Here is a 26,759-nt window from a genome sequence, read left to right as displayed (position 1 = left end):
ATTAGCACGCTAGCGTGCCATTCTGCGGATGAACCCACGCGATGTTGCAAAAATACTTTTTGCACCCTTGTGGTCATACCCCTCCTCCCTCCCCAGGCTCAGACCCACATGTGAAAGAGAGCAGCGCACAGAGCACGACGGCAAGTTGATCTAGGAATGGTGTGGTGAGCAAGAACATAAAGATAGACGATCAGGTGCGTCAGAGCCCAGGGATGACGCTTCTTAAGAGATACGTTGCGCGCTTCGCAAGGCGGTTGAGGCATGGCACGACCCTCCACCTCCACTGGGTGTGGAGCTGTCAACTCCGCCGGTTTGGTTCTTTTTTGAATAGCGTCACCTCTCCACCTCCATCAGGCATGACACCTCCTGATACTGGAGGGTTGCGTATAGGGGTGTGACGCCACAGTCCCCAAATTAGCCGTATATTTTTGTGCAATGCCGATTTGCCTATATGCTGCTTTGAATTTGCCTAGCACAATAAATCAAATTGCTTTTCTCAGCTTTGTTTGTAATTTGTACCATTTTGCTTATACACTGCTATAACTTTGTTTGCAACTATTCTAATCGTGCTTCACAGAATCAATTATTTACATGTAAATCTTACATTGGTTTTAGTTTTTTAAATCTTAAACCTGAGATATATTGTTCTAACCAAATTTTTTATTTCATTTGCTTTTTATAACCTCTGAATTCATGCCAATTTGATTGCACGTTTGCTCTAACTTTGCCTCCGAGTCCCTTCAGATTTGCTTACAACTTTTTGACAAAAATGCTTACTGGGTGAACAGGAGAAGAATATCTGGATTTTTGCAACTTTTTCTGCATCGGGGACGAAGCAGCTTAACACAAAAGCGAAGGGTGTTTTTCTCTCTCTAACGGGCTACCTGTGGAACCGAGGCTAGGCTTCCCGTGTGTTGGACGCAGCTTCGCGCGCGCCTGCTCGCGTTTGCTGGTGAAAGACAAAATAGCGGAAGCGGGGGAATCAGGATAAGGAGGTTAATTCTAGAATTTTTTAGAGTAGGTGTATCTTTTAACTTTAATTTTTTTAAAACTGGAGCTGTAAATAAATAGGTGATCTTTGAATAAAATAGATATTTAAATCATATTATTTTATCTTACAAACTATAAATCCTACCTACATCTCAGATATAAAGCTCTACTAAACAAAGTCTAAATATAAATAAGCACTGTCAAACAAAGTCTAAATATAGGTGTGCATGACGGACGCTTAACAGGTGTACTGCAGGCATTAACACAATCCAATTTTTATTTATGGAAGCACAAAATTCCATAACTTGAGTACTCGTAAGCAGAAACTGGAAGATATCAGTACCGTCAAGTATTCAAAGCTGCAAACCTCTTACAGCCGTGCATTTTCATTCGATCTCCTGTATATAGATACTTCGACCAGAATGCTTTTGGTGACTCGGCGTAGAAACTGCAGCCAAGCACACATTTTCCACGCTTACACGGGCAGTAAGTAAGCAGCAACATCTCGTGACATGCATTATGATACAGAGCACATTGACGTCTCCGGTGACTCGCCTACCCTTCTAAGGCAGTCAGGCGCGCCACTGCCACTGCCCGCTCGGTCACTCCCCGTAGAAGGCCTTCTCGAAGCACTGCAGGTACTCGGGCTCCAGTGCGAACAGCACGTTCACGGGGTCGTCCTTCTCCGGGCCCTGCGTCACGTACGCCGTGCCGCTGCCGAACATCTGCGCCGGCGCCACGAAACCCGGCCGGCCCCACCCGAAGTCGGCGTCGTGGATGGGCATGCCCAGCCAGCTCACCACCCACAGGTCCGACTCCGGCATGAACTGCCCGCGCGCCGCCTGGCTTCCCTTCTCCGACTCCAGCTCCAGGTAGTCGATCACCGACCGCACGAACGCGTCGTCCACGCGCGACACCGCGCTCTTGATCCGCTCCGCCACGAACCCGAGCGGTTGCGACAGCACGTCGCTCACCTTGACCGTCACCAGGTCCCGCACGATGGCGTTGCCGAAGTAGGTCGTCGGGAGCGGCGGGCGGAGGCGCTGCCGGATGTTGGCGGGGACGCGCAGCCGCGTGTCGCTGTCGGCGGGGAGGCCCCGGGCCACGCACATGGCGCGCCACAGGTGCGCGGTCACCGCGCAGTAGGTGGACGCCCCCGGCGCGCAGCGGGACTTGACGTCGGCGAGGAGCTTGGGCGGGACGGTGTAGACGCGGGTCACGAACGGCCGCGGCGAGCCGTTGAGGTAGGAAGGGGAGTAGACCGGGTGCTCGAAGGGGACGTGCGGCGGGGAGCGCGCGCGGAGGAGGGTGCGGTCGTGGAACGGCGACACGGCGGGCGCCTCACCGCGCGCGAGACCCGTCCAGGTCCGGATGAACTGGAACGCGCCGGCCCCGTCCATCGTCACGTGGTGCATGCCCGTGCCGACCGTGACGCCGCCGCACTTCAGGAAGGTCACCTGCGAAAATCAATATTGAACGCATGTCGCCACTTGGTTAATTACTTTCTGACTGCTGTTCTAACTAAAATCACATCGAGTGGGCCAAAAACAGCAAGTTAAAATGGATTTTCACACAACGGCAAATAATTTGATCTATTCAGCATTCACACGAGTAACTTTATTAGCAGGGAGGAAAAATACTCGAGATTTTTCTGAGAGCGAAGGGCCAGTTGAGTTGCAAGTAGTAGCCGCCCAGCTCTGAACTTTTCTTTAAGCTTCTCATTCACGCAAAAACCACGCTCTAACCACGGCGTTATCTTGAAGCACGAGGCAAACAAAGACAGCGATGGAGCACTCCTTTCTCCTCCAAATCGTCAACAACGGCGAGCCGATCGCATCGACTTGCCACTGCATAACGGCCGGCGGTTATAGACCATCCGATCGAGCTAGCATCACGACAGTGACTGCTAGATCCTAGCTGCAAACTTTCTTTAAACGAACGGGATCATGTCACGATAAGCAGCTAGGCTAAGCTCGTTTTCAGGCAGCTATCACGGACGGCGCTTCGTCGTGTCGTAATATCTTATCTCCATATGGTATGGATGCCTGCCACGCAGGCGGCTGCGACCTGCATGCGATGCGGATCAAATACACTAGCATCACTGTCACGATCTTGGAACGACCTTACCTCTCCCGTGTATTTCTAATCTGGCTCAGATCAAGGGCGCTATCTACGTTGACGCCCCTGCCCCGGGGGCACTTACAATTTTTGGGCAATTTTCGGGCATGAAAGAAAAAGAAGACAACGGAGAGCTCTGGATCTGCCACTGCGTACGACGAGGAGATTTTGAATTTTCATCCGAGCACGTCGGCAATTAAGCCGCGCGCATCATCCTGATCCGGGGAAGCATGGTCCAGGTGAGTGAGAGGTAAGGAAAGCAAGCGAGCTGGTCGCAGTCGATGAAGCGATGAGCTAGGCGAGGAAGAAGAGTGGCGGGACACCACATGCCGACCTCAATGATTTCGGCGAGCGGGCACGCAGGGTACAGATCTGGAGGGGACAGGAGATGTCGGAAATGGACGCCAATGAGTCATCGAGCGAGTGGCGCGCATGATTGGCTCATCCATTGTCCTGATCCTTATCTGTGGGCAAGCCCGGGCAAAATTATCTCCCGACCGGATTGGCGGGGGATTTCACCTCGTGTTACAGAAACCCGTGCTGTTTCAGCTTATGCAGGACACCATCTAGGCAGGGGCGGACCCACTATGATGCAAGAGTATTTAACTGAATAACTAACTTTTCTGAAAAAAATAAATAAATAGTAGCTATATATATATATATATATATATATATATATATTTATAGTTAGACCAACTTACTTATTTACTGCTGTAATCTATCAGACCACCCAGCAAAACATGAGCCTAAACTAGCGTCCATCCTCCACTCGAACTATTAACTGAAAAGAGCCTACTTCTCATACCACAGCAACAAGTATCAAAAGGTCATGATCTCCATATTATGACTGTCCAATTTAGCAGTCGGTAGTTAAGCGTGAATTTTTTTACAAGTAAGGATAGTGACATCATTAAATTATCATTTTCTTTAAGTACTTTGTAATTTCTCTTAGTTAGTAAAACTTCTCTACTAACAATTTATACTTTAAAATTTACGCTACTATAAACTATGAACTTCTCGTATTTTGAATTAAACAGTTTTTTTATTTATAAATATTAAATACCCAATTGCTAAATCCTGATCCGCCACTGCATCTGGTCCCACTTTATGTTACTCGCCATTAGCAGAAGGACCTGCTCTAGAATTTCGCAGCTTTGAGTAACCGAACGGGATCCGCAGAGGTGCAAATGTCGCTCGGGGCAAAGTGCCAAGAACGTCGCGTGACGACCGCGGCCGGGGGCGACGCGGACGGACGCCGGGGGACGAAGGTCGACACGGAGAGCGTTGGTGCGCGGGGGTTCCGCTTGGACCATCCGCCGCGCCGTGCAGCTAGCGCGACACGGAAAGCGGCTGTCACGATCACCTCTCGTCAAACAGACCCGACGTGCTTGTACAGTTGACAGTTTGTTGCACCGACCGGCAATCAGTGAGCGGTGCAGGACACTGAGAGGCGATCGCCACCGCTTGGAATGAGGCCGAAGGGGGGAGAACAGCTCATTTCTCAGGCCCATCGTTTCGGGCTGCATGGTTAAGCCAACTGCCCTCTGCCCTACTGTCGTTCCTGATTGCTTTTTCAGTCAACCGCTCTCTTTAATAACCTCCATCTGATGACACGATGTTTTTTCTATAAAAAAAAGCAAATTGCAAATACCCACCTAAGTTACTTGAAGTTGTAAACACCTCCTACAAATAATATAGTTGTATTTGGCACCCCGCAAGTCTAATCATATTGCAAAATCCTCCCTCGAAGTCTTATTTGAGACTATGTTTGGTATATTTGCGGTGATGTGACCTTAAGCGCTTCATGTAGGCTGATAGCATAGGTAGGCAGTGATTAGAGAGGGTGATGTGACCTTAAGCGCTTCTAGGCTGATAGCATACGTAGGCGGTGATTAGACAGGGTTTAACTACGTGGTGTTACGAACCACTAAACTTCTTATCTGGTAGATGACATCAAGTTATTAGGCTGGTAGGTCACGCCACGATAAATATATTAACATAACATCAAGTTAGAAGCCTAATGCGGGATTCAGGCTGGTAGGGGAAAACGCAACTATTTTTGCTTGTAGATGAATATTTTCAATTCCTAGGTGGTATTTGCAAAATAAAAAATACTATCATGTTCATCTCCATCGAAGTTCCCCGTCCAGTGCGGCGGACATGGATGCCGCCGCACATGATTCGGACGAAATTTATTCACTAGCGTTGGCAACTTGCATGCCCGGTCGCTTGGCTAATCGTAATTTGTAGTGAAGATCGAAACAGCTGTGCGTACTACTGTAGTACGAATAATGTAATCCGGCCTTGGTTCGTCCGCGGGTACTCGTATCAGACTTGGCGTGATCCACCGGAGGTGTTGCCGGAAGCATCCAGCGAGGTGGCCCCAGGCGACACCGACGGAATTGGTTTCTTAGCAATTCATGTCGACACGTACCCCACCCGGCGGTCCGGACGAGGCACGCATGTGGGTGAACTGTACGCTGACTAGTCTCGTTTCACCCCAATATTTTTCCTTTTCCACCGACGTGCCGCGCACAAAACTCGTACGGGAGCAAAATTAACCGGGCGACGGTGAAAACGTAGCAGTAAGAAAGTCAAAACCGTGGCGGTGATTCGGCTGGGCGGGCGCACCTGGACCATGGCGAGCACGCAGGGCGGGTCGCCGGACTCCGCGAAGGGGACGAGCAGGCGGCGCGCCTCGGGGGAGGGCTCGAAGTCCCTGAACACCTCGTCGCCCGCGAAGTCGGCGCGCGCGACGACGAACAGCGCGCCCTCGCCGGTGCAGTCGATCTCGATCCGCCCGCCCGGCCCCGTCGCCAGCCGCCCCGCCAGCGGGTAGAACGGCACCAGCGCCCGCGCCAGCGCCTCCCGCAGCCGCGCCGGTTCGAAGAACGCCGGCCCCTCCTCCTCGCCCCCTCCGCCGCCGGGGGAGGAAGGCGCGGGGTAGTAGTACACGAGCGGCGTGTGGGTCTTGGGCACGGCGAGGTCGAGGTTGGAGAGCCACAGCGCGTGCCGCGGGGTCGCCTCGCTCGGCGCCACCAGCGTCGTCTCCACCACCTCCACCTTCATTTCACTCTGTTCTGCTGCTTGATTTGTGCGCGGGTGTGGAGCGGCGAGGGAGAACCGGAGAAGAGAGTGGGCCTGAGGGGTTTATTTATAGGGACTTATAGCTATCTCATGATAGATTTAGAGATAACAAATTTATTATTTTCTAGACCATTAGATCTCTATCAAGGATACATATCATTCCGTATAGTATATAATAGTTCTATAACCCTATCTTATTCACTTATCCCGTCTCTCCCACATCGCCATTCTCTCTCTCGACCCCATCCCGTCATCATCCATCTCACGCGTCACCACCTTTCACCTCATCGACGTCAGACCACCCTCCTCTGTCGTCCCTCCCTCATCCGCTGATCTATCTTCCTGACGCCCCTCCTCCCCGCGTTCCCCCACCTTCACATCGGCACCAGATCCACCGTCCTCAACCGCTACCACCACTAACCACTTCAACCTTGACACCCTCGTCACCATGCCATCCCAACCGGTGGTCCTTCACCACCCACGGCGGGCGGTGCCCTTTCCACCTCGCCATCCCACCCACCGCCCTCCACCATCGTTAGGCCGACAACCTCCCCCAGAGCTCCCTCTACAGCTGAAGGCCACAAATCTCCCACCAAAATCTTGAACCCTAACCCCAACTCAAAACCCTAACTTCGCTAGAGAAGATGGCCTCGTCGGAGAAGAAGGACGCACAGATCTTGAAGCAAATCCTATGGTACGAAATTCGACAACTCTTCTCCCCCAATTTTTATCGATAGATAACTAGCATTTTCGTTATTTATAAATAGCAGAGGGATGACGAGGGGGAGGTGGAGGTTGCATTTACCGCTGGGGAGACGTTGATTGATCCTGGATCGATGGATCTATCTATTATATTATTATTCATTTTTTTAAAAAAATCACTATCCGGCTCTCAAGGTCACATAAAATTATCACGTTAATGAATAAAAAAGAATATAGATAACTCATTATTATAAATATTTAACAGTCTAAATTAAACCAAAGACTCTTGTAGGGAATCAAGGACATCTTAAGAGGGGGTGAATTGAGACATTTAAAACTATTGGTTTCAAAACTTTCACAAGATAATCCTATCTCAATTTCTATCTAAATGTACTTTAGACTTATCTAGTATGTCTACTCTATCACTTAAGAGAATTGCAAGGTAAATACAAGTAAGTAAATACGAAAACGTAAATGAGGTAGAGAGACAACCTCGGCACAAGACATTTTTATCCCGTGGTATTTGTGACACAGTAGTCACCACTAGTCCACGTTGGAGCTCCATAAAGGATATGCTCTCGGTCGCCAAATCTCTTTCGGTCACAGCTCTTGAGATACCAAGTTACCAAGACAAGACCTTAAGCACGATGAGCCACCAAGGCGAGGTCTCACTGTTAATCTCTCTTCTGGTCACTTATACGCCGTCTTCATTTCGGAGCTTTAGTCATAAAGACAAGGGCATCCGCATCCCCGCACAATCCTCTTGCCGCCCCTCCACACCAAATCGAAGGGTCAACAAGTTAACGGCGAGTCACAAAGACTCCAAGGTGTCGGTGTACATCTTGGTACACGTTTGGATCACTCATTGATTTGCACTCTAGGTTGCAGCACCTAGCAACTTTTCTCTCTAGGCCTATAAATACTAATCACTCACTAATAGTGTGTTTCATCGCTTTGGATGAACACTTTATGCTCTTGGATGGCTTGAATGTCTTCTTAGGTGTACAAGGATTTATCTGGACTCCAGCAACTCCAAATGAATGAGTGGAGGGGTATTTATAGCCTCAACCTTGCGGATTAGCCGTTATCCCAACGGCTCAAATATTTTGTGAACACCGGATGATTCGGTGTTAACAGAGGTATAAGCACCGAACCATTCGGTGTATACATTCTTAGAAACTAGCCGTTGGAACTCCATCCATAGTTCTTCCGAACACCGGATTGTCCGGTGTAATCTTCAATCCATCACCGGAGTATTCGATAAGTACACTCGAGCCTGACCGCACCAAACTTCTTCTTTGCACAAAGTACTTCGGTGTGCACTGTTATCATCATTGGACCTTCCGGTGTGTAGAACTTCTTCTTTTCTGGATTTTTCACACCTTCTGTTAAATGCTCCGGTGAAGCCTCCGGTGTGCATCACTTCATCACTGGACTATCCTGTTAGTTATAGTCTTCTACACCGTGACATAAGTCGCAAAATTCACTGGTGTGATATCCATCTTATCACTAGATCATTCGATGCCTTATAATCCATTTTCTCCTAACATACCAAGCTTCTGTTAATAGTCCAGTGTATATCTCTTCTGATCGCTGGACTTTCTAGTGAGTGGAATCCACTCTGACTCCTTCTGACAGAATTGCTCCGGTGTGTACACTCTTTATCACCGGATCATTCGGTGAGGCAAACTACCTCTGAACATAATGCTCCGGTGAGTGTAATTCTTCCAGCGTTGGACCTTCCGGTGAGAACAATTTCTCTAGGACTTTTTCCAATTCAATCCAATTTTTCCTGGCTGCGGTGACTTCTTCATATATTGCATCCATGAGACATACTAATATATATTATTGACAAATATGTTAGTCCCATTGACTATGTTATCATTAATCATTAAAATCATAATCATAGTCTAATAGGATTATTTTTGCTATAACTCTATATCAAAACGATTAATAAATAGCTAAATTCGAAATTAAAAATATGAAAAATTATTAGTACGATTTTCATACGATTTTAGAAGCAAAATATTTAAATAATGAGTCTAAATAAAATAAAATTAATAATAATTAAAATTAGGGTTAGAATAGAAAAAAGAAGATCTATATCAAATATAGTCTTAGAAAAAAAAGTTATTATAAAATCAAATACCTAAAAAATAATTCATTTAAAATATAATAAATCAATAGCTAAATTTAATAAAAAGATAATATTTTTGTTTAAATATTTTACTATGATAACAGAATAAGAAACACAGTCTAAGTCAAGGTTGCGCATTAAACAGATAACAGGTAAGGCCTAACACATAATCGAGACAAACCTATTTTGATTTTATCTTTTATTCTAACTTTACTTGTTTTATAACTTAAATGACACTGCCTTCGAAAAAACTAAACTGACTAATTTTAATTAAAAGTTGCGGTAATAAAATATTATAATGAGACTAGCTCCATTATTAAAGCTAGCAGATGCAAAAGCAGCTCGCTGTCGTCGGTTGGAACTTGAGGGTGGTTTTTGGTGTATCAAGAACCGGGGGTCCCTGAGTCCCGAGGCCAAGCCAGCCATCTGCCATGTGTCGCCATCCCGCGATCCCTCATGCGGGGTGAGGAAAGTTCAAGTCCCGGGAGAAGGTGCTCGGGGCCACGGTCCTTGGTCCCCGAGCACCCCGGTTCCTCGATGATCCGCGGAGTCTAAGTACCGGGAAGAAAGTGCTCAGGGAGGTGCCCGGTCACCCCCGAGCGCCCTAGTCCCCCGACGATCAGAAGAGCCAAGTTCCGGGAGAGAGTGCTCGGGATTGCATGTGGCAGCTCCCGAGCGCTTGGTTCCCCGAGGATCCACGCAAGAGTGCTCGGGAGAGAGTGCTCGGGGTTGCATGTGGCAGCCCCCGAGCACTCGGTTCCCCGAAGGTTCGTGCAAGAGTGCTCGGGGAGGTGAACAGTACCCCCGAGCGCCCGGTACCCCGAGGACAAGGATAGGCATTCTCGGGAGAGAGTGCTCGGGGAGGTGAACAGTACCCCCGAACACTCGGTGCCCCGACGACCCAGAAAGACCCCCGAGGCACCCGCCGATGAGGTGTCAATCGGTCAGAGGTCCGAGGCCGCATTTAATGAGCGTGCGTGGCCTAACATCCCTAACTGCTCCCGCCGCAGTGTCAGTTCCTGCCATGTTTTGGCAGAAAGACGTGGGGCTATTAATTGCACGGGTCCCGTCCCGTATCATCCGGCGTGTCTCGGGATAACATCGCCAGGATCAAGGTGTTCCGTCTGCCGCCCTGCTGTGGCAGAGGAACAAGACAGGACGGGCACGCCGGGTTGCTCTGCGGCTGCCCAGTGGGCCCTCTATACGGCACCCGTTGCCAGGGCGTTTATGGTGACAGGTGACTGGGCGTGCGGCGTTTTTTCCACCCCCGGTCACTTCACCCAGAAGAAATGATGACGCCCTTCCCAGTCGCGGCGTTTTGGAACTTGTGCCCCCATCCTTCCCTTTCGGGGCATGTCTCAGTCGGCGAGTACAAAAAGAGCCGGCACACAGAAGAGAAGAGGGAGAAAAAAAGAGGGAATTCAAGCAAGCCAATAATCCAAGCATCGAATACAGAAGCACCAAGAACCGAACCATAGACCAACTCAAGGCACAGTCCCTGCCCAAGAACAAGGAGCCTCAATCTCTTAGTTAGACAATATTCTTGTAACCAGCAACATCCTTGAGGGACTTCCTCAGGACAGTTATTATATCCATACAGGAGTAGGGTATTACGCCCCTGTGCGGTCCGAACCTGTCTAAATTCCGGTGCATTTACTTCTCTTTGCACCAGATCATCACCCCCACCACTGGCCGTTGTATTTACTTTCATTCATTTCTCCGACGAACTTATTCAGGATCATCCCCCGACCGAATCTCTAAAAATGGGTCTGTCAGGATCCCTGCGACAGGAGTTAATTCTCCGACAGTGGTGCTAAGGATAAACTATGGTTTGGGCGTTGAAACTCTTGTGCGTGTTTGTCGCGAGTGGCAGCATATATGTAGTAGTGCGTGTCACCGGCATCAGGTGCAAAGCGATCCCTGTGACCCTTCTCCACTTTACGCTGCTGCTTCCATGCGGCTTCCTGTTGTTCTACGAAGGGTAGTACTGTAGCAGCGTAGCACCATGCTGCAAACTTGCAAGGTTGGATTATGGCTCTCCACTTCTGATTAAAGAAGATAATTACCCCACTTTTCCACGCGTTTTGGATCGATCTTAACAGCAGCTGGTATTCTTGCTTTGGCTTTACGGAGCACGTGAAAGCTGTTGACGTTCATGGCGATCAGATAAGTCTTAAGTGAGTACTGTACAATTGATGAAGCACCAGTGGCCCCGTCGCCCACCGACGAGCTCCTCTTGCGAATCAAATAACTAAGGCACGAAGACTAGAGAGAGCTGCTGCCGGCGTGCCGCTCGCTACCTTTATAAGTCCTAGTGCGCCTACCATACAGTTGAGCCGCTCTGCCGCCTCCTCTCGTTTGTTCGTAGATATAGATATACGAGTTATTTTATTTGTCCATTTTTTTTCATATATATCTATTTATTGATTTTTTATTTATCTTATGATTTTTTATCTAACTCTTTGATACGAACTTTTATGTAAAAATTGATTATAATAGCACGTACGTTCACAATTACTAGTGAAAATTTTCAGCATGCCCATGCCCCCACGCCTGTCGCCATGCTCCGGATCGTCACCCTGCTGAGAACTGGCTACCTGGAGCTCATTGTGCAGTCGTTCGATCGACAAACCTGGAGCCGTGCCATCGTCAGTAAACAGCACAGCGCACCGTCCTGCTCTGAGCTACAGCGATCTGAGAGTCTGATGGTACTCCATCGCGTCTAGATGTTCGATTTGTTTACGAAGTTGCGCATGAAGAAGTTTCAGGTTCGTTGAAATTTGCTTGGACGGCCTCCACCTCTTCGGGCGGTGGAGAAAATGGGAGCTCTGTTTCGAAGCAAAAGGCGAAAACGGAGGTTCATCCTCCAAGATCCTAGCGCCCTTAAGTTTTCTTTCCATGATGCTTCAGTCAGATCATCAAGACAGATATCATGTTCTTGTTAAGCTTCAGTGCCATATAATTCAGCCGAGTGATCCTGTTCTTTTCCTCATCAAGGAGGCGCGAAAGTCAGTGATGACTTTTTTATGCGATCAATGCTCTATTATCACCCCTTGGGACCGCAATTGGACCAGCACCGCGGATAAAGCAGTAACTGGCACATATCTCTCGGCAGAGCTGCTACAACTCAATCCGTGCAGAGGATCACTGCCCAATTCCAGCGTAACTCGTTTTTGTTTTTCCATTTCCTGATCACAATAAACATGAAAATGGTCATGTTAGGAGAGCTAATTAGAGTGAGGTTGCCCATAAAGCCGGTAAGCATTACCGATTAGAAGCCTCACAAAAATAAAAGGGAAAAAAATAGATGGTATTCACCATTTAGAGCAGTGGCTAAATTTGAATGCCTATTGAAATGGACACGAGAGCACGCAGTCAGCACACACAGCTATGTACGAGAAAAAAAGTTCGAAGATTTCGAGTACAAATCTGTTGTACATATGTTCCTTTTGCGAAATTTGCTGCCAAACCGGACGTGTTTTAAAAAGTCTGAGGACCATTGGCTGTTCTAGGGGGTGTCACCTCAAAGACCTTCTACGCCCTAGCTCTGCTAGCCTGTGTCTATGGGCCCCTAGGTTCAGAACCCCTCTATAGCCGACATGCTCTGGAGTCGCATTAGAGCCTCAGCTTCGAAGCCTATGTATCTTAGGAGGCCATTGACCTTTGGAGTCTTTAGGGGAAGCTATCGGTTCTTCAGAAACATCAACCAGAGGAGGACCCATCGGTCACCCTCTGCCTACCATGAGATAACCTGCATTTAATATCGGTTTATTCGGCGACCGACCTGACACTCTAGGTAGAGCGGCGCTGCAATAGACGACCAACTGCAACCACTCCACTAGGGCCACTTGCTGCCACTGTAGTGCTACAGTTAGATGATGTCATCAGGGTAGATTTAGATTTTCCTGAACTTGAGTTGTGTGTTACCTGACTGGCCCTCGGTCCCGGCTGTGTAGTAACAACTTATATCTCTACACTCTGTAGAGATATGCATGAACACTTATCTTCTGTAAGACACTATATATATACTGACCGTGGGCACATGGTGGGCAAATAGAGTTTAGTTCATTAAAACACATCTTGATATTACTTTTCTTTCCACTTCTCCTCCAAGCTTGAGCCATTCCTGTGAGTTGGCTCGCCGCACTTTGTTCGTGGAATACATATTTTCTTTCACTAACAGCTGGTGCCGTTCGTGAGGAGAGAATACTTGTAGAAGCACTAGGAGAGGTAGGATGCCACCAAAGAAGAAGACCACCAGAACGTCAGCCCAAGCGGCTGGCACCATTGCAACGCTTGTGTAGAGGTCCACACGAAAACTACGACCAAGCACACACTACACCAACACCAACCCCATAACCGGGTGGAATGAGGACCCCATGGCCACCGTTGATTCGACCGTGACCCTGGCAGTGATTGATGCTAGGGGGTCCGCCGTTTTGAAGGATGTTCCGTAGTAGTGCAGCGAGGACCTCACTGTCCCCCAAGGAGTCGCAATTGAGGCCTCATATGTACATGACGTCATGACCAACCAGCAGGCACACGTGGTGGCCCGTCGGGCTCAGCTAGAGGAACTATAGGCGGCATTGCAGGCCGCACAACAACCTACGGATATGACCGTTGCTGCTTCCATGATGGCCAACGCTATGCTGGTACATGCTCTAGGGGCCAGTGAGGGCTTTGGCGTCGCGGCTCATTGTCCTCAAGCAGCGCCAACAGTTAATCTATAGTTAGAAAAGCCTCGTGCCTGTTGACATGAGGCTTCACTCTTAGACCTTATCTCTCACGTTCAGGCGGACCTACAGACTGTGCCCTTCCTAGAGGGGTTCCAGACCCCAAAACTGCCTATATTTAAAGGCAATTCGGACCCGACTAAGTTCATTCACGCATACGCCATCACCATCGAAGCTAGCGGAGGTGGATATGCCATCATGGCCAAGTTCTTCTCTCTCGCTTTGGAGGTGGTAGCCCTTTGGTGGTTCTGGGCGCTAGAGCCTGGGACCATTTACGCTTGAGCCCAGCTCTGAGACTCCTACTGTAACAACTTACAAGGCACCTTCATCAAGTCTGTGATCTCTGGGAGCCTATTCATCGTTAGGCAATAGCCGGGCGTAACCCTCCGGGAGTACTTTTAGAAGTTTACCCAAACCAAGTCTCATATAAAAGGTATTTCGAAGTCATCGGTCATCGATGCTGCTACCCAAGGCCTAGCCTTTGGGCTCTGTTCGATCGACTTGATCGACGCTCGGTAAGCTTAGTGAGTGCCCTCATGTGCAAGTTTGAGGAGTACGCACGCGTGGAGGACGAGTAGCTCTATTGAGGGGTCATGCATGTTATCACGATCCTCTGCATCGAGTCCTAAAAGCCAACCTCGCAAGCGAGGTCCTCACACACCTCGCCACCTACATTGATAAAAAGGAGTTCTGAGGATGCCGACGGCTCCGGATCGCGCCGGCCCCAGCAATGACAGCGGCACAACATCCACAACATCTACAACATGTGAGGGGCTCCGAACCCACCCCATCCTAGGGGGTGGGGCAGCCGGGGACACTCTAGATCATTCCTCGGGCAGCAGTTGGAAGAAGGATACTGGTGCACTCTGCACGGGGCTGGGCATGCCCACAATACCGAAGATTGCCGGACCCTCATGATGTTGTGAGAGGAATATCTCGAGAGACAGGCATCGCACACAACAGGAGATAGGATCGGCGATGGGCAACCCGAAGGATGTAGGCCAGCCATGGCCCGTCAGGTGCATCACCTGGCCCTGCAAAACCCTCCTCAGCTAGCTATGCCACCTACAACTCCACCAACAAGGGTGCAGCAAGTCGATGAAGGGGACCATGCCAAGTGGGTGGTACTTGCCATCACAAGAGGAGGAGCATACAGTGGCTCATCGAAGCGGCAGTGACGAGACTATGCACGGTGGGTCCACCATGTCGGCGCAACCAGTATCCACTACCAAGTCTCTGGATGGGCCAAAACCCCTGTGACCTTCACCTACGACGACGTAGTAGGGGTGAACTTCCCCCACACTAACGCTCTAGTCATCATGGACAACATTGCCAAAGTCGAAGTCCGGAGGGTGCTGGTCGATGGAGGAAGTGCTACATATATTCTCTTCATACATGCCTTCGACCAGCTCCACATTCTGCGGAGCCGGCTCTCTCCAGCTCGAAGGCCTCTTTAGGGGTTCAATGGGCCTCCCTCGATGCCTTGGGCTAGATAGAGCTTCGAGTCACCTTCAATGAAGCCTTCGCCATGCGAATCGAGATGGTCACCTTTGATGTTGTGGGCATGTCCTATGCATACAACATCATCCTAGGCTAGGGAACCTGAACAAATTCGGAGTAGTCTCCCATCATAATTACCTCTGCATTAAGATGCATGGACCCTAGGGGCTGATCTCCATCCACGATGATCAAAACCTGGCTAGGCGCATTTAGTACGAGCATCCTACCCCGCTCAACAACTGCTACGTGCGTAGTGTAACTGAAGGGCCCCTCAAAAAACCCCTCTGGTGTGCCTCAAGCATCGTTATCCTCCGAAGCCATTGCTGGAGGGGGACATCAAGCACGTCTTGCTAGGTATGGTGTACCCCGACCGGGCTTTTCAGGTCAGGACAGACCTCACTCTGGAGCAGGAAGCTCAGCTCACAACCGTCCTAAGGGTCAATTTTGACATTTTCGCATGGTCTCCATAGGACCTCCTTGAAGTCGACTGCCACCGCATCGAGCATGCCCTCCGAGTCAACCCACAGGCTCGGCCTATACGCTAGGAGCTCTGCATGCTGTCCATCGAGCGAGCAGTGGCCACAAAGGAGAAAATCTAGAAACTGCCGGAAGCCAACGTCATCCGGGAGGTCGTCCACTCTGAGTAGCTGTCAATCCCCGTCCTGATCAAGAATCCTAATGGAAAATGACGCATGTGCATGGACTTCACAGCGGTTAACAAAGCATGACACTCGCATAGACCAGCTAGTGGACTCCATAGCCGGCTGCAAGTTGTTGAGTTTCCTGGACGTGCACTCAGGATACCACCAAATGTGGATGGCCGCAGAAGACAAGGGAAAGACCAGCTTCATTACCCACTTTGGGGTATATTGGTACATTCAGATGCCCTTTGGCCTCCGGAATACCAGAGCCACCTTTTCCCGCCTGGTGCGCAAAATCTTGGAGCATCAGCTAGGCCGCAACATGGAGCCCTACGTAGATGATATAGTCGTAAAAAGCAAGCTCAAAGTCAACCACATTGCTGACCTTCAAGAGACCTTCAATAGCCTCTTGGCCGCCATCATGCGGCTCAACCCGAAAAAGTGTGTCTTTGGTGCCAAAACTAGACTGGGATACCTCATCTCAAAGTGAGGCATCGAGGCCAACCCTAGCAAAATCTGTGCCATCACGGAGATGGCACCCCCACCAACTCAGAGGGGGTTAGCACCTGGCTGGCCACCTCGCAGCCCTCAGCAGTTTTCTCGCCAAGTTGGCCGAGCATAACCTGCCTTTCTTCAAAATATTGAGGGACCCCAAGCCATTCAAATGAACGACAGAGTGACAGGACACCTTCGAGGCCCTCGAGTCCCACCTCTCTGACCTCAAGACACTCTCAATACCTCTTTCTGGTGAAGGACTCCTCTTGTACTTATCCGCCTCCGCCTCTGTTGTAAGTGTCGTACTCATGCGAGAAGAGGAAAAGGAAGGCCACTCTACTCAGAGGGCAATTTACTACATTTTAGAGGCTATATAAGAGGCCAAAATGCGCTATACACAACTAGAAAAGGTGTTATACGCCCTTCTGTTGGCCTCTCGCAAGCTCTGGTACTACTTCCTCGCACATGACATCACCGTACGGACCTCATACCCCTTAGGCGACATGTTTCATAACCGGGAGGCGACAGGTCGCATAGGCAAGTGAGCTGTGAAACTAGCATCTTTTGCCGTGAAGTTTGTGGCTCGTACGGCCATCAATTCACAGGTCCTGATAGACTTGTCGCCGAGTGGACTTCCCCATCTATAGGGCCCTCAGAGACTCCGCCCCAAGATGTATGGACAATATACACAGATGGAGCGTATGGGTCCAATGGCGCATGGGCTAGGGTAGTCCTCATCTCCACAATTGGCTAGCAAGCAGCCTTCACTGTCCGCCTAGAGTCCAAGACAACCAACAACATCACCAAATATGAAGCCATTCTCCTGGGGCTCTGCAAGGCTCGAGCTTTAGGAGTTGGCATACTCGTCATCAAAACTGACTCCCAGGTTGTTGTTGTGCACGTTGATAAGAGCTTATAGGATCGGCATCAAGACCTACTGAACTATCTCAAAGCCATTCGCAGAGCCGAAGGGTCCTTCTGAGGTATCTCAGTGTGAAGCATACCGTGCGTGGAAAACCATGAGGTAGATGCTTGGCCAAGGTCACTATCTGAAGTGGAGTCCTCCCCTCAGGGGCCTTCTTCGAGGTCCTCCACAAGTCGGTGGTCCGTACCAACGATGACGTTGCCACCGCCGTCCTGCTTATTGGACTCTCGGATGGGAGGGCCTCCCTCCTTTCTTTTCTGAACAGAGCAGAGGAGCCTGACAACCCTGTCAATCTCTGCCATATTCAACAATGCGCCAGGGGCTACCTCTTGATCGACGATGCCCTTTACAAGGCTTGAGTCTTCATGCCCCACCTCCGCTGTGTTACCAAGGAGCAAGGAGTCGATCTCCTAAGGGAGATTCACAATGGGTTCTATGCTATCCACCTCGCACCCCGCGCCCTAGCAGGCAAGGCACTCTGCTAGGGGCCTTACTAGCCCACGATCATGACCGATGCAGAGGAACTCGTCCGCACTTGCTAAGGATGCTAGTGGATGGGGCACCGAAGCCACCAGCCACTCCATTCTAGCCAATCACTCCCATCTGGCCCCTGTCATGTTGGGGAATGGACTTGACCGGACAGTTCCCTCATGCCAAGGGTAATCTCCAATATGCGGTTATGGCCTTGGAGTACTTCTCCAAATGGATCGAGGTCGAGCCCCTCGCGAATTACATCTAAGAACGTCCGTAATTTTTTTTTAAAAATATCATATGCCGCTTTGGCGTCCCACGGTAGCTCATCATCGACAATGGGACATAGTTCGACTCTTGCCCTTTCTGGAAGTTCTGCACCGAACTCAGCATAGAGATGTGCTTCGCTGCAGTTTGTCACCCATAGTCCAACGGGGCAGTCGAGCATACCAACAACAACATCCTCTCAAGATTAAACCGGTGCCTCGAAAGCCTCACTAAGTGCCTATAGGTTGAAGAGCTCCCAAAAGTGTTGTGGTCCCTTCACACCACAGTTACCCGTCCCACCGAGTTTACCCTCTTTCGCCTGATGTTCGATGATGAAGCCATGACTCCAGCAGAAGTCAAGGGACGCTCACTCCAGGTCCAGCTACTTGAGACCACTGGAGAAATAGAAGTATCCCTCTACCTCACAGAGGGCACGAGGCTCCAGGCTATTTAAACCTCGACAGCTACATTGCTGAAATCAAGGCTTGGTACAATCCTAGGGTCGCTTCACGGACCTTCAAGCCCGGAGACCCGGTCCTCCAGCAAGTGCTGGCTCCAGGAAAACTTTAGAATAAATGGGAAGGCTTACCTCGTCCTTGAGTCCAATAGGCCAGGCTCCAATCGCTTGGCGAACATGGAGGGGACCCCCTCGAGCACACCTGGAATTCGGAGGCACTACATAGATATTACATGTAAACGTCCCACCACTATTGCTGCCATCATGGACCAATGATGCGTATGATGTTCTACCTAGAGCCTCACCAACGTTTTAATTAAGAGACATCATCATGTGCATATAAGAGAGAGAGAGAGAGAGAGAGAGAGAGAGAGAGAGAGAGATGATCTAAATGAGATAGCCAAAGCTTCATACAAATCGTTAAACCAATGATTTTTTATATCCAAAGGATGAGTACATATGCAGGTCACCCCTCTGAGCTCTTGACTGTTCAGGCAATTCAGAAGAAAAAACCAACAAACTATGAGGTCCTAATGGTGGCAAAGGCGCTTCACACACGATGCCCCACCTTAGAGGCTGATGCAATTGCCGGTCCCGTCAGATGCCCCACCTCCTTCTCATCATTGGAGATGTCGATAATCTTGATTGGAGCAACCGCTTGGGCCAGACATCGAGATGGAGCTATGGGATCGGGTCCCCTTTGTAACGACGAAAGCACGATGGTTGCCGGCTCCAGCCTGACAAGTAGGCCCTTGGGACCATCCACCCCCAGCTGCAACGTGGCCAATGGGACCGATGCCAGTATCGATGGCGGATCAGCATGGTCGCTTGCACCCAAGGAGGGAGGAAATGCCATGGGAGATTAAAGCTGAGTTGCAAAAAGAAATCTTGTCTTACTCACAGGCAAGAGGGTCACAAGGCAAGGCACTGCTTATAAAGCCTGGTCACGGGGACTCTCATTCCAACTTGGGAGCACGCGGCCACCCAATGCCCTGATTTCTCGTGCACACATCCTGTCACAATTGTTGCTTGAATTAATTTCAACGTGTGCAGGGGCTATAGGTACAAGACCCCAGGAGTCAGATGGGAATATGATCCTCTGGCGTAATCTCACTCTGTGATATGGTCCCTTGCATATGGGGTCCACAGTAAGTTGGCCCAAATATTAGCGACCACATCGCAGTGATGACAGAATAAACAAATCTTGCTGAAGTCAGATGCACTGCCATTATTTTGTGTCATCATGCCCTTATTCAGAAAAAGAGGAGAACATCTCACTACCGCACAAAATATCCGCTATGACGGTCCCAGTTCGGAAGACTCGCTAACAGAGAACCACCAGTCCCCAAAGAGGGGCTCCGAATAGCCCTGCCTCCGATGACCCTCACTGCCCCTCGATAGGGACATTGGCTCCAACTCTGTATAGCCGTCAACCCCCAACTCCGGCCACCACCGTTGGGCTCCAAAAGGCCCTACCTTCGTCCAGCCTCGCCGTGGCCTTCACCGAGGGGTGGCCATCCGTGAAAGGTACGCCCCACCGCTGCCCTCTTCAAAGTTCAGCACTGTTGTTTACTTTCGACCCTTACGTGACATACTATGGCTCTTAGTTTGGCATGTGCTAAGGAAAAGCAGTCCAACCTAGTCATATCTTATGCTGCAAGAGGCAATTCGCTAACAACAACTCTTCAAAGTTCAGCACTGCTATTTACTTTCGACCCTTACACTAGGTCCCTTAGTTTGGCATTACTAAAGAATCACAGTCCAACCTTGTCATATCTTATGATGCAATTTTCTATTCCCTAGCAACAGTGAACATCAAAATGTAAGTTATATCTCCAAGTTTAACATCGCTATTTACTTTCAATCTTTACATGACATACTAATGGCCGTGGTTTCGCATGTGCTAAAAATAGTCGTCCGACCTACGTCATATTTTTTGCTGCAAATTAGCTATCCGCTGCTAACAGTAAAGACCAAACTTAAGTTATGTATATGCTCAATAGTGCTACATATAACCCTTTGCCACCTCAAATGCATTAGCTTCGGTCACGTTGAGGTCTACCCTCCGCACCTCGAAGGCATCAACCTCGGTCGTGTCAAGGACTACCCTCCATACCTTGAAGGCATCAGCCTAGGCCGCATCAAGGACTACCCTCAGCACCTCGAACGCATCAGCCTCAGTCATGTTGAGGTCTACCCTCCGCACCTCGAAGGCATTAGCCTCAGTCGTGTCGAGGTCTACCATACGCACCTCGAAGGCATTAGCCTCGGTCGTGTCGAGGTCTACCATCAGCACATCAAAGGCATCGGCCTCGATCACATCGTGGTCTACTCTCCACACCTCGAAGGCATTAGCCTCGATCGCGTTGAGGTCTACCCTCTGCACCTCGAAGGCTTCAGCCTCGGTCGCGTTGAGGTCTACCTCTGCACGTCGAAGGCATCAGCCTCGGTCACGTTGAGGTCTACCCTCTGTACCTTGAAGGCTTCAGCCTCGGTCGTGTCGAGGTACACAGCCTCAGCACCTCAAAGGTGTCATCCTTGGTCGTGATCACCAGTGTGAGGCTTTATCACTCTAAGTCACACCTAAGACACCTAAAAGTACCTCTAGTCGCATCCTCCAACCGTTAGGAACCATAATATGCGAGGGGGCCGAGAGAGGGAAAACTTCCAGAGCATAGGTGCGACGTAAAACAAAAGGCAAAAAGCAAAGTCAACACATCATAATATTATTCATATATGATACGTGAATAGAATACACTTGTCCATATGCCTTACAAGTTACAATCAATCTAGTCCTAAAAGACGAGCTAAGCTGCCACGCCTTCCAGAAGTGTTAGAGTGTACGGAGGGCCGACTCCGCCTGTCAGATCCACCACACCTGCGGTCGGATCAACGTACAGGGCAGCGTCATGTGGACCCTCGATGTGAAGGCCTCCGAAATAAGATAGAGTCCCCTTGAGCTCGAGAGGTTTAGGCGCTGACCTCAGAGGAATCTACCTGGGAGGGATACGAGTCGAAGGACAAGAAGTCCAACTCCACTGATGGCGATGAATCCTCCGCAACCTCCACATCCTCCGTCTTTATCCAGGTCATGACATCCTCAAGGACGTTCGATGGCACACACTGAGAGTCACATGGGTCAGCAGCCTCAAAAACCCTCCACCACTCGGTTACCACTATAGAACCTGGGCCAATCATTGATGTAAGGTCATCCGACTCCTCCTTGACCAAAATGTCGGCGGCCACCTCCGGGTCCACACGCCCTTGGGAATCGCAAGGAAGGACAAAGCACTCCCACCGTAGGGAAGGTAGCACAGGCCCAGAGGATCGGGATGTGCTAGGACCCCCTTTGGAAGTGGCTCCTCGATCACTCGAGAAGGTTGCTATTACTTCGGGTCGCCAAACCTGTACACAAAAATCATACTTAGGAGTTAGCCATGTGGAATGCGTATATACTCATCACATCATCCAGATAAAAGGACAAGCATATAGGAGACAACTCCACAAAGGAGTGGTAAACAAAGTGAAGATACACACAACAAGAGTGATGGGCTAACACACGAGGTCGCCGGTCCCTGTAGAAGAAGAGAAACAAGAAAGACTACAAAAGATGAAGCCTACTCATAGCTATACCTCCGGCCATGGATCCTACGAAGTGTCACCTGTGTGCGGAGATTGCTCTTGTGGAGCAATTTCCTAGCGAAGAGGCATTCTAGATGAGCAAGTGTTCTCCAGTAGCGGTGGTGCGCGTAAGGATGTCTCCAGACACGAAGCCTGACCTCCCGTTCCTCGAGCGTTGGACTTGACATGATCTACCATAAAATGCAGAGTCACGAATCGGTCAAGCTTCGCGCACAGCCCCCGACAGGAGCCGTTCAAGGCATCACAGATCTCTGCTGGTTGCGCCTCTATCCGGATGTCCTCAGCCATGAAGCACGGGGTCGGCTGCGACAAGGATTTAAGATGGTTGCACCCTGCACGGTGGAGCAGCTCCAATTGAAGCACCGAGGCCACGCAGACACTGGAGTCCGCAAAGGCCTTGGCTGCGCTGGCCGCCACCCCCGCGGTGGACTTGAGCCAACGGAGTGTCTGGGCCAGGACCTCTAGGCTAGAGGACACTGGCAGACCCTTGGCCCCTAGGTTGCCCAGGGCCTCCTCAATGGTGTGGGCTACCTCCATTGCGAGTCCGGCTAGCCCTTGGTGCTTCATGCACAGTGCCTCCTCTACTGCACGTGCTTCTACCAGCTCTTGTGGAACCACAACTACCACAATCTAGAGGTCTCTGATGTTGCCTTTCGCAGCCACATGTCCCGCAATGGCCTCGACGATGGACGTCTCTGCAGCCTAGGAGGCTTAGGCAACCTCCTGGGCGTCGGCCTTCGTGCACTCCCCATGCTCTGTTTCTCCCTTCAAAAGGCCCTCCACACATTCCCACGATGACATCTCTTCTTGCAGATGACCCTCCATAGACTCCGCTCAATTCCCCGCCTCCTTCATGGTGCGCCAGAGCCCAGCTGTTGTCACGTCCCAAATCCGTAATCACATAATTAAGCATAATTATGCTTCTTAAGCACAATGTTTAATTTTGTGTGACTTTGTTTTGTAACTCTAGAGCAATTCATTTAAAGTCATTCGGATAAGCGAAAGAAAATTGGAAGAGAAAAGAATAGAAATCGCATTGGAAATACCTCCATTCTCTAACACGTGGGCCCCACAAGTGGTCCCATCATCCCAACCACCAAATGGGGCAGCACCACCTGCCCCCTCTCTCTCCTCCCTCACTCCCCACGCCCTCACTTGAGTAGCACAGTTGCTGCAGCTCACTCAGCCCCCTCTCTCTCAAGCTCTCTCTCACTCCTCCCCCGAATCCGCACTCTAGAAGCGAAGCCAAGGTATGCATGTAGTACCATTGCATTCTCTAGCTCATGAGCTACTCATCTATCCAATCCATTTTCATTTTCATGGAAGAATCGAGTAGTTCTTGAAGTTCTTGACGTTCTTGAGCTTTTTGGAGCAAAAATGGAGTTTTGGTCAAAAATGAGTTCTAGAGTCATGTTGCTAGTTGATCAGTGAGTTCCAAGACCCTTGGACTACCCCTAACATGTTCCCTTTAGGCTTGGAAAAGATCACAACTCGAATCGACCAAAAATCCACTCGAGAACAGCATTTCTGGGCTGACCCGGATATTCCGGCCTCACCCGGATACTCTGGGTTCAGCAGGAATTGTCCGTCGAATTGTGTTCAAAATTAGTTAGGGTTTAGGGTGCGAGATTGGTTTAGAATCCTTTTGATGGGGCATATAAACATTTGTGTAGTATAGATTTGTAAAGTGAGTCGAATCACCCGAGGGAAAAGTTATGAAGAACCCAAGTCTGTATCACCCGGATAATCCGGGTAAACCCGAAGACTCCGGGTAATTGCGTTATCGAATAACCGAGAGCCTCTCCCGGAGCCTCACTCGGAGTGTCCGGCACATACCGAATAGTCTGGACCAGCCAAGAGGTTCCGGGTTAAGATAGAATAGTGGCTAACCAGAAGCCTTCACCGGAGGATGGCCCGGAGGCTCCGGAACCCAGATATTCCAGATTCACCTGGATACACCGGGTCAGACAAGCAAAAGGGCAGTAACTGAGCGCCTCTTCCAGAGGTTCACCCGGAGGGTCCGAACCCGGATACTCCGAACCAACCCGGATACTGGGTGGCTGTTATTTTTCAAATTTCATTTAGATCATTTAGTATTGCATTGATTCACATGTCTTGTACTTCTAGCATGTTGTTAAACATTGTGTCATACCTTGTTGCATTCATTCATGCTCATCATTGCACACGTTCTTGTTTAGTGAATAAGGAGCTGGAGCGTGCCGCGGTTTCAGTTGAAGATGACTCCAATCTTCTACATTTCTGAGAGTGTTGCATGGGTAATTATAGGCAGCTACCTGAGCAGCAAGGCAAGCAACTAAGCATATTGCACTTTTGTTCAATTGAATAAAGTTTAAAATTGATAAATTATGCTTATGTATATTGCATGATTAGCGAGTCGGTGTCGGGTATAAATGGGTAGATCCTATGTTGGTTGCATTCGCTCTACCTTGAGATATCGTTTACCCGCACCCTTGTAGCCTCGAGAGCTTGTTGTCATCTAAGTACATTTTCGACTTAAATGCTTAGCAATGTATAGGTCACCGGCAGAAGTCGAGCGGTGGAATGTTCCATTGTTCGCGAGCGATAGGTTTAATTGTTGATCACAATGTTGGATATGTTGATGATGGTTGTATGAGTGGTGAGTATGAGACAAGACGTGAGTGGTGCGAAATGGTGTTTATCCTGCCCGGATGTGGAGTTCCCCTGGGTAGGTCGGGAGAGGAAACCAGACACCATAGACTGCTTGCGTCGTTTAAGCACTGATCGTCGGTGTAGTCGGTTTTAGCACTTATCATACTCACCACATGCCGATCTAATGGTAAGGCGAGCCGAATACCTTTGTAGCTGTGGTCATTTGGGGCCTAAACATTGACGATGTGAGCGGACGGGCTTGTAGTGGTACTAGTTTGCTCCGGGAGTGGTTCTAGTACCGCCACACCGAGCGATGCATGTTTCATATGATCAAGGCTTATCAAGAAAGGTTGACATGAGTACCCCCTTGCATGGATCTGTGTGGTCTTGCAAGCCGTATGGTTCTCAAGTCGTGTGGGTCCAGGAGTATCCCCCGTAGGGTGTAAAAATATTTTGAAATACCGTGCTCTCGGTCATGAGTATGCTTCTATCCATCTGCATCGGTCATAGAGTTTTTGCTTGTGGTTGATGGTTGGATATGTGGGAGATGGTTGAGTTGGTCTTTGTTACATGTATGTTCATAATGGTTCCTTTTATCTATGTTCAGTTGGTAATGGCGGGTTAGAGTTATGTTGTTGTTGGTTAAGTTTGTTGCTCACACATATATATCTAGGTTGCTTACCGCTTATGTTTAACTTAACCCTGTGGCTTTTCCTTGCTAATGGATCAATGCATAATCCTTGGAGTCGAGCTATGTATATGTGCTCTATATGGTTTAAGTCTTGCGAGTACCTTCATACTCATACCTGCATTTTCAGGTGTTGCTGGTGAGGAAGACCTGGTGTTTGGCTACTTTGTGCCTGCCAATCAGGGTGGCGGGCAAGAGTAGTGCATCCTACTCTCGGAGGTCGTGCTTTTGGGGTGGAGCCTAAGGGCATGTGGCTCCATTCTCTTTTGTTGTTTATAAGTTTAACTTTTCGCTACGTAGTTCTTGTGTGGTTAGGAGTTGAGGGGTTTTGTCTCCTGCTAGCTCGCTTTTGTTGTAAATTGTTGAAATCAGTTGCATGCTTAAGAACTTGTAATATAAATGTTAATTACTTGCTCTTTCTTAAGCTATGTTGTGATGCTAATTGTTGAAAGGCATGTGTTCCGATCTTGGGCACAAAACACATACCGGGATTACTGGGATGATATTCTATTTAATCATCGAGGTTGCGATTATAAATAATGATCCTCCTGGTGATTAATTAGAATATTATTTGGACGGTTCCCCATAGTTGTGACCTCCCAAGCAATGTCCTAGGCCACCACGAGGGCCTAACGCTATGAGCGGCCTATCTCCTTTGCTAGGAGCAGTTGCTGCAAGGGACAAAGAAGAAAAGATAAACCAGCAGACACACGTCGAACAAAGGAAGCTCCAGATAATTGTATACCTGCAAGGCCACCTCCTTTAGACGCACCACAATTTCCTTCGGAGGCCCCCGAGCCAAAGATTGCTCGATCTCCCCACTCCTAAGGAGAGATGAGGTGAAGGCAAAGGTGCTCAACGCCTTCGAACGAAGTGCGAGGCCGTCCGAAGTCAAGGCCTCAAAACTTAGGCCTCGTTCCAAGGGCGCCGAGGTGGCAGCCGTGGGGGGTTTGGCTCACTCAGGCCACCAGGAGAGTCAGAGCCAGGTCCTAAGGGACCTCCTAAGATGGAGAAACCATCGCCTCCAGTATGGCCGCCCCGACTACCTCCGAAGGAGTCACCAGGCTCTCTGGGGGAGCAATAACCTCCAGTTTAGAGGCTAAGGATGGGTTCACTCCAATGACCCCTATAAACATAAAGCATACGAAAGTCAGGATCCCAGGCACATGCACGATGGAGTAAAAGGTGGAAAAATGACACCTCACCCCTGCTAGCTGGCATGACAATAGAAGGGCTAGTGATGTCCTCGCCGTCGAAGGGGCCGACAATCTCCCA

At 49.5% G+C, this 26,759-nt stretch overlaps 1 protein-coding gene across 1 annotated transcript; it reads right to left on the bottom strand.

Moving 5' to 3' along the window:
* Nucleotides 1–1,340: 1,340 nt before the first annotated feature.
* Nucleotides 1,341–6,247, bottom strand: LOC133901347 (putrescine hydroxycinnamoyltransferase 1-like). The gene is made up of 2 exons (XM_062342684.1): nt 5,740–6,247; nt 1,341–2,447 (listed from the first exon to the last, which is right to left on the bottom strand). The coding sequence occupies exons 1-2, from the start codon at nt 6,175–6,177 to the stop codon at nt 1,593–1,595; spliced, it is 1,293 nt and encodes a 430-aa protein (XP_062198668.1). The 5' UTR covers nt 6,178–6,247; the 3' UTR covers nt 1,341–1,592.
* Nucleotides 6,248–26,759: the final 20,512 nt, after the last annotated feature.

Source organism: Phragmites australis, chromosome 20 (assembly GCF_958298935.1).
Source record: "Phragmites australis chromosome 20, lpPhrAust1.1, whole genome shotgun sequence".
Taxonomy (NCBI): Eukaryota; Viridiplantae; Streptophyta; class Magnoliopsida; order Poales; family Poaceae; genus Phragmites; species Phragmites australis.
Note: the sequence above shows the minus strand (reverse complement) of the source record. Positions and strands in the feature narration are given on the sequence as shown.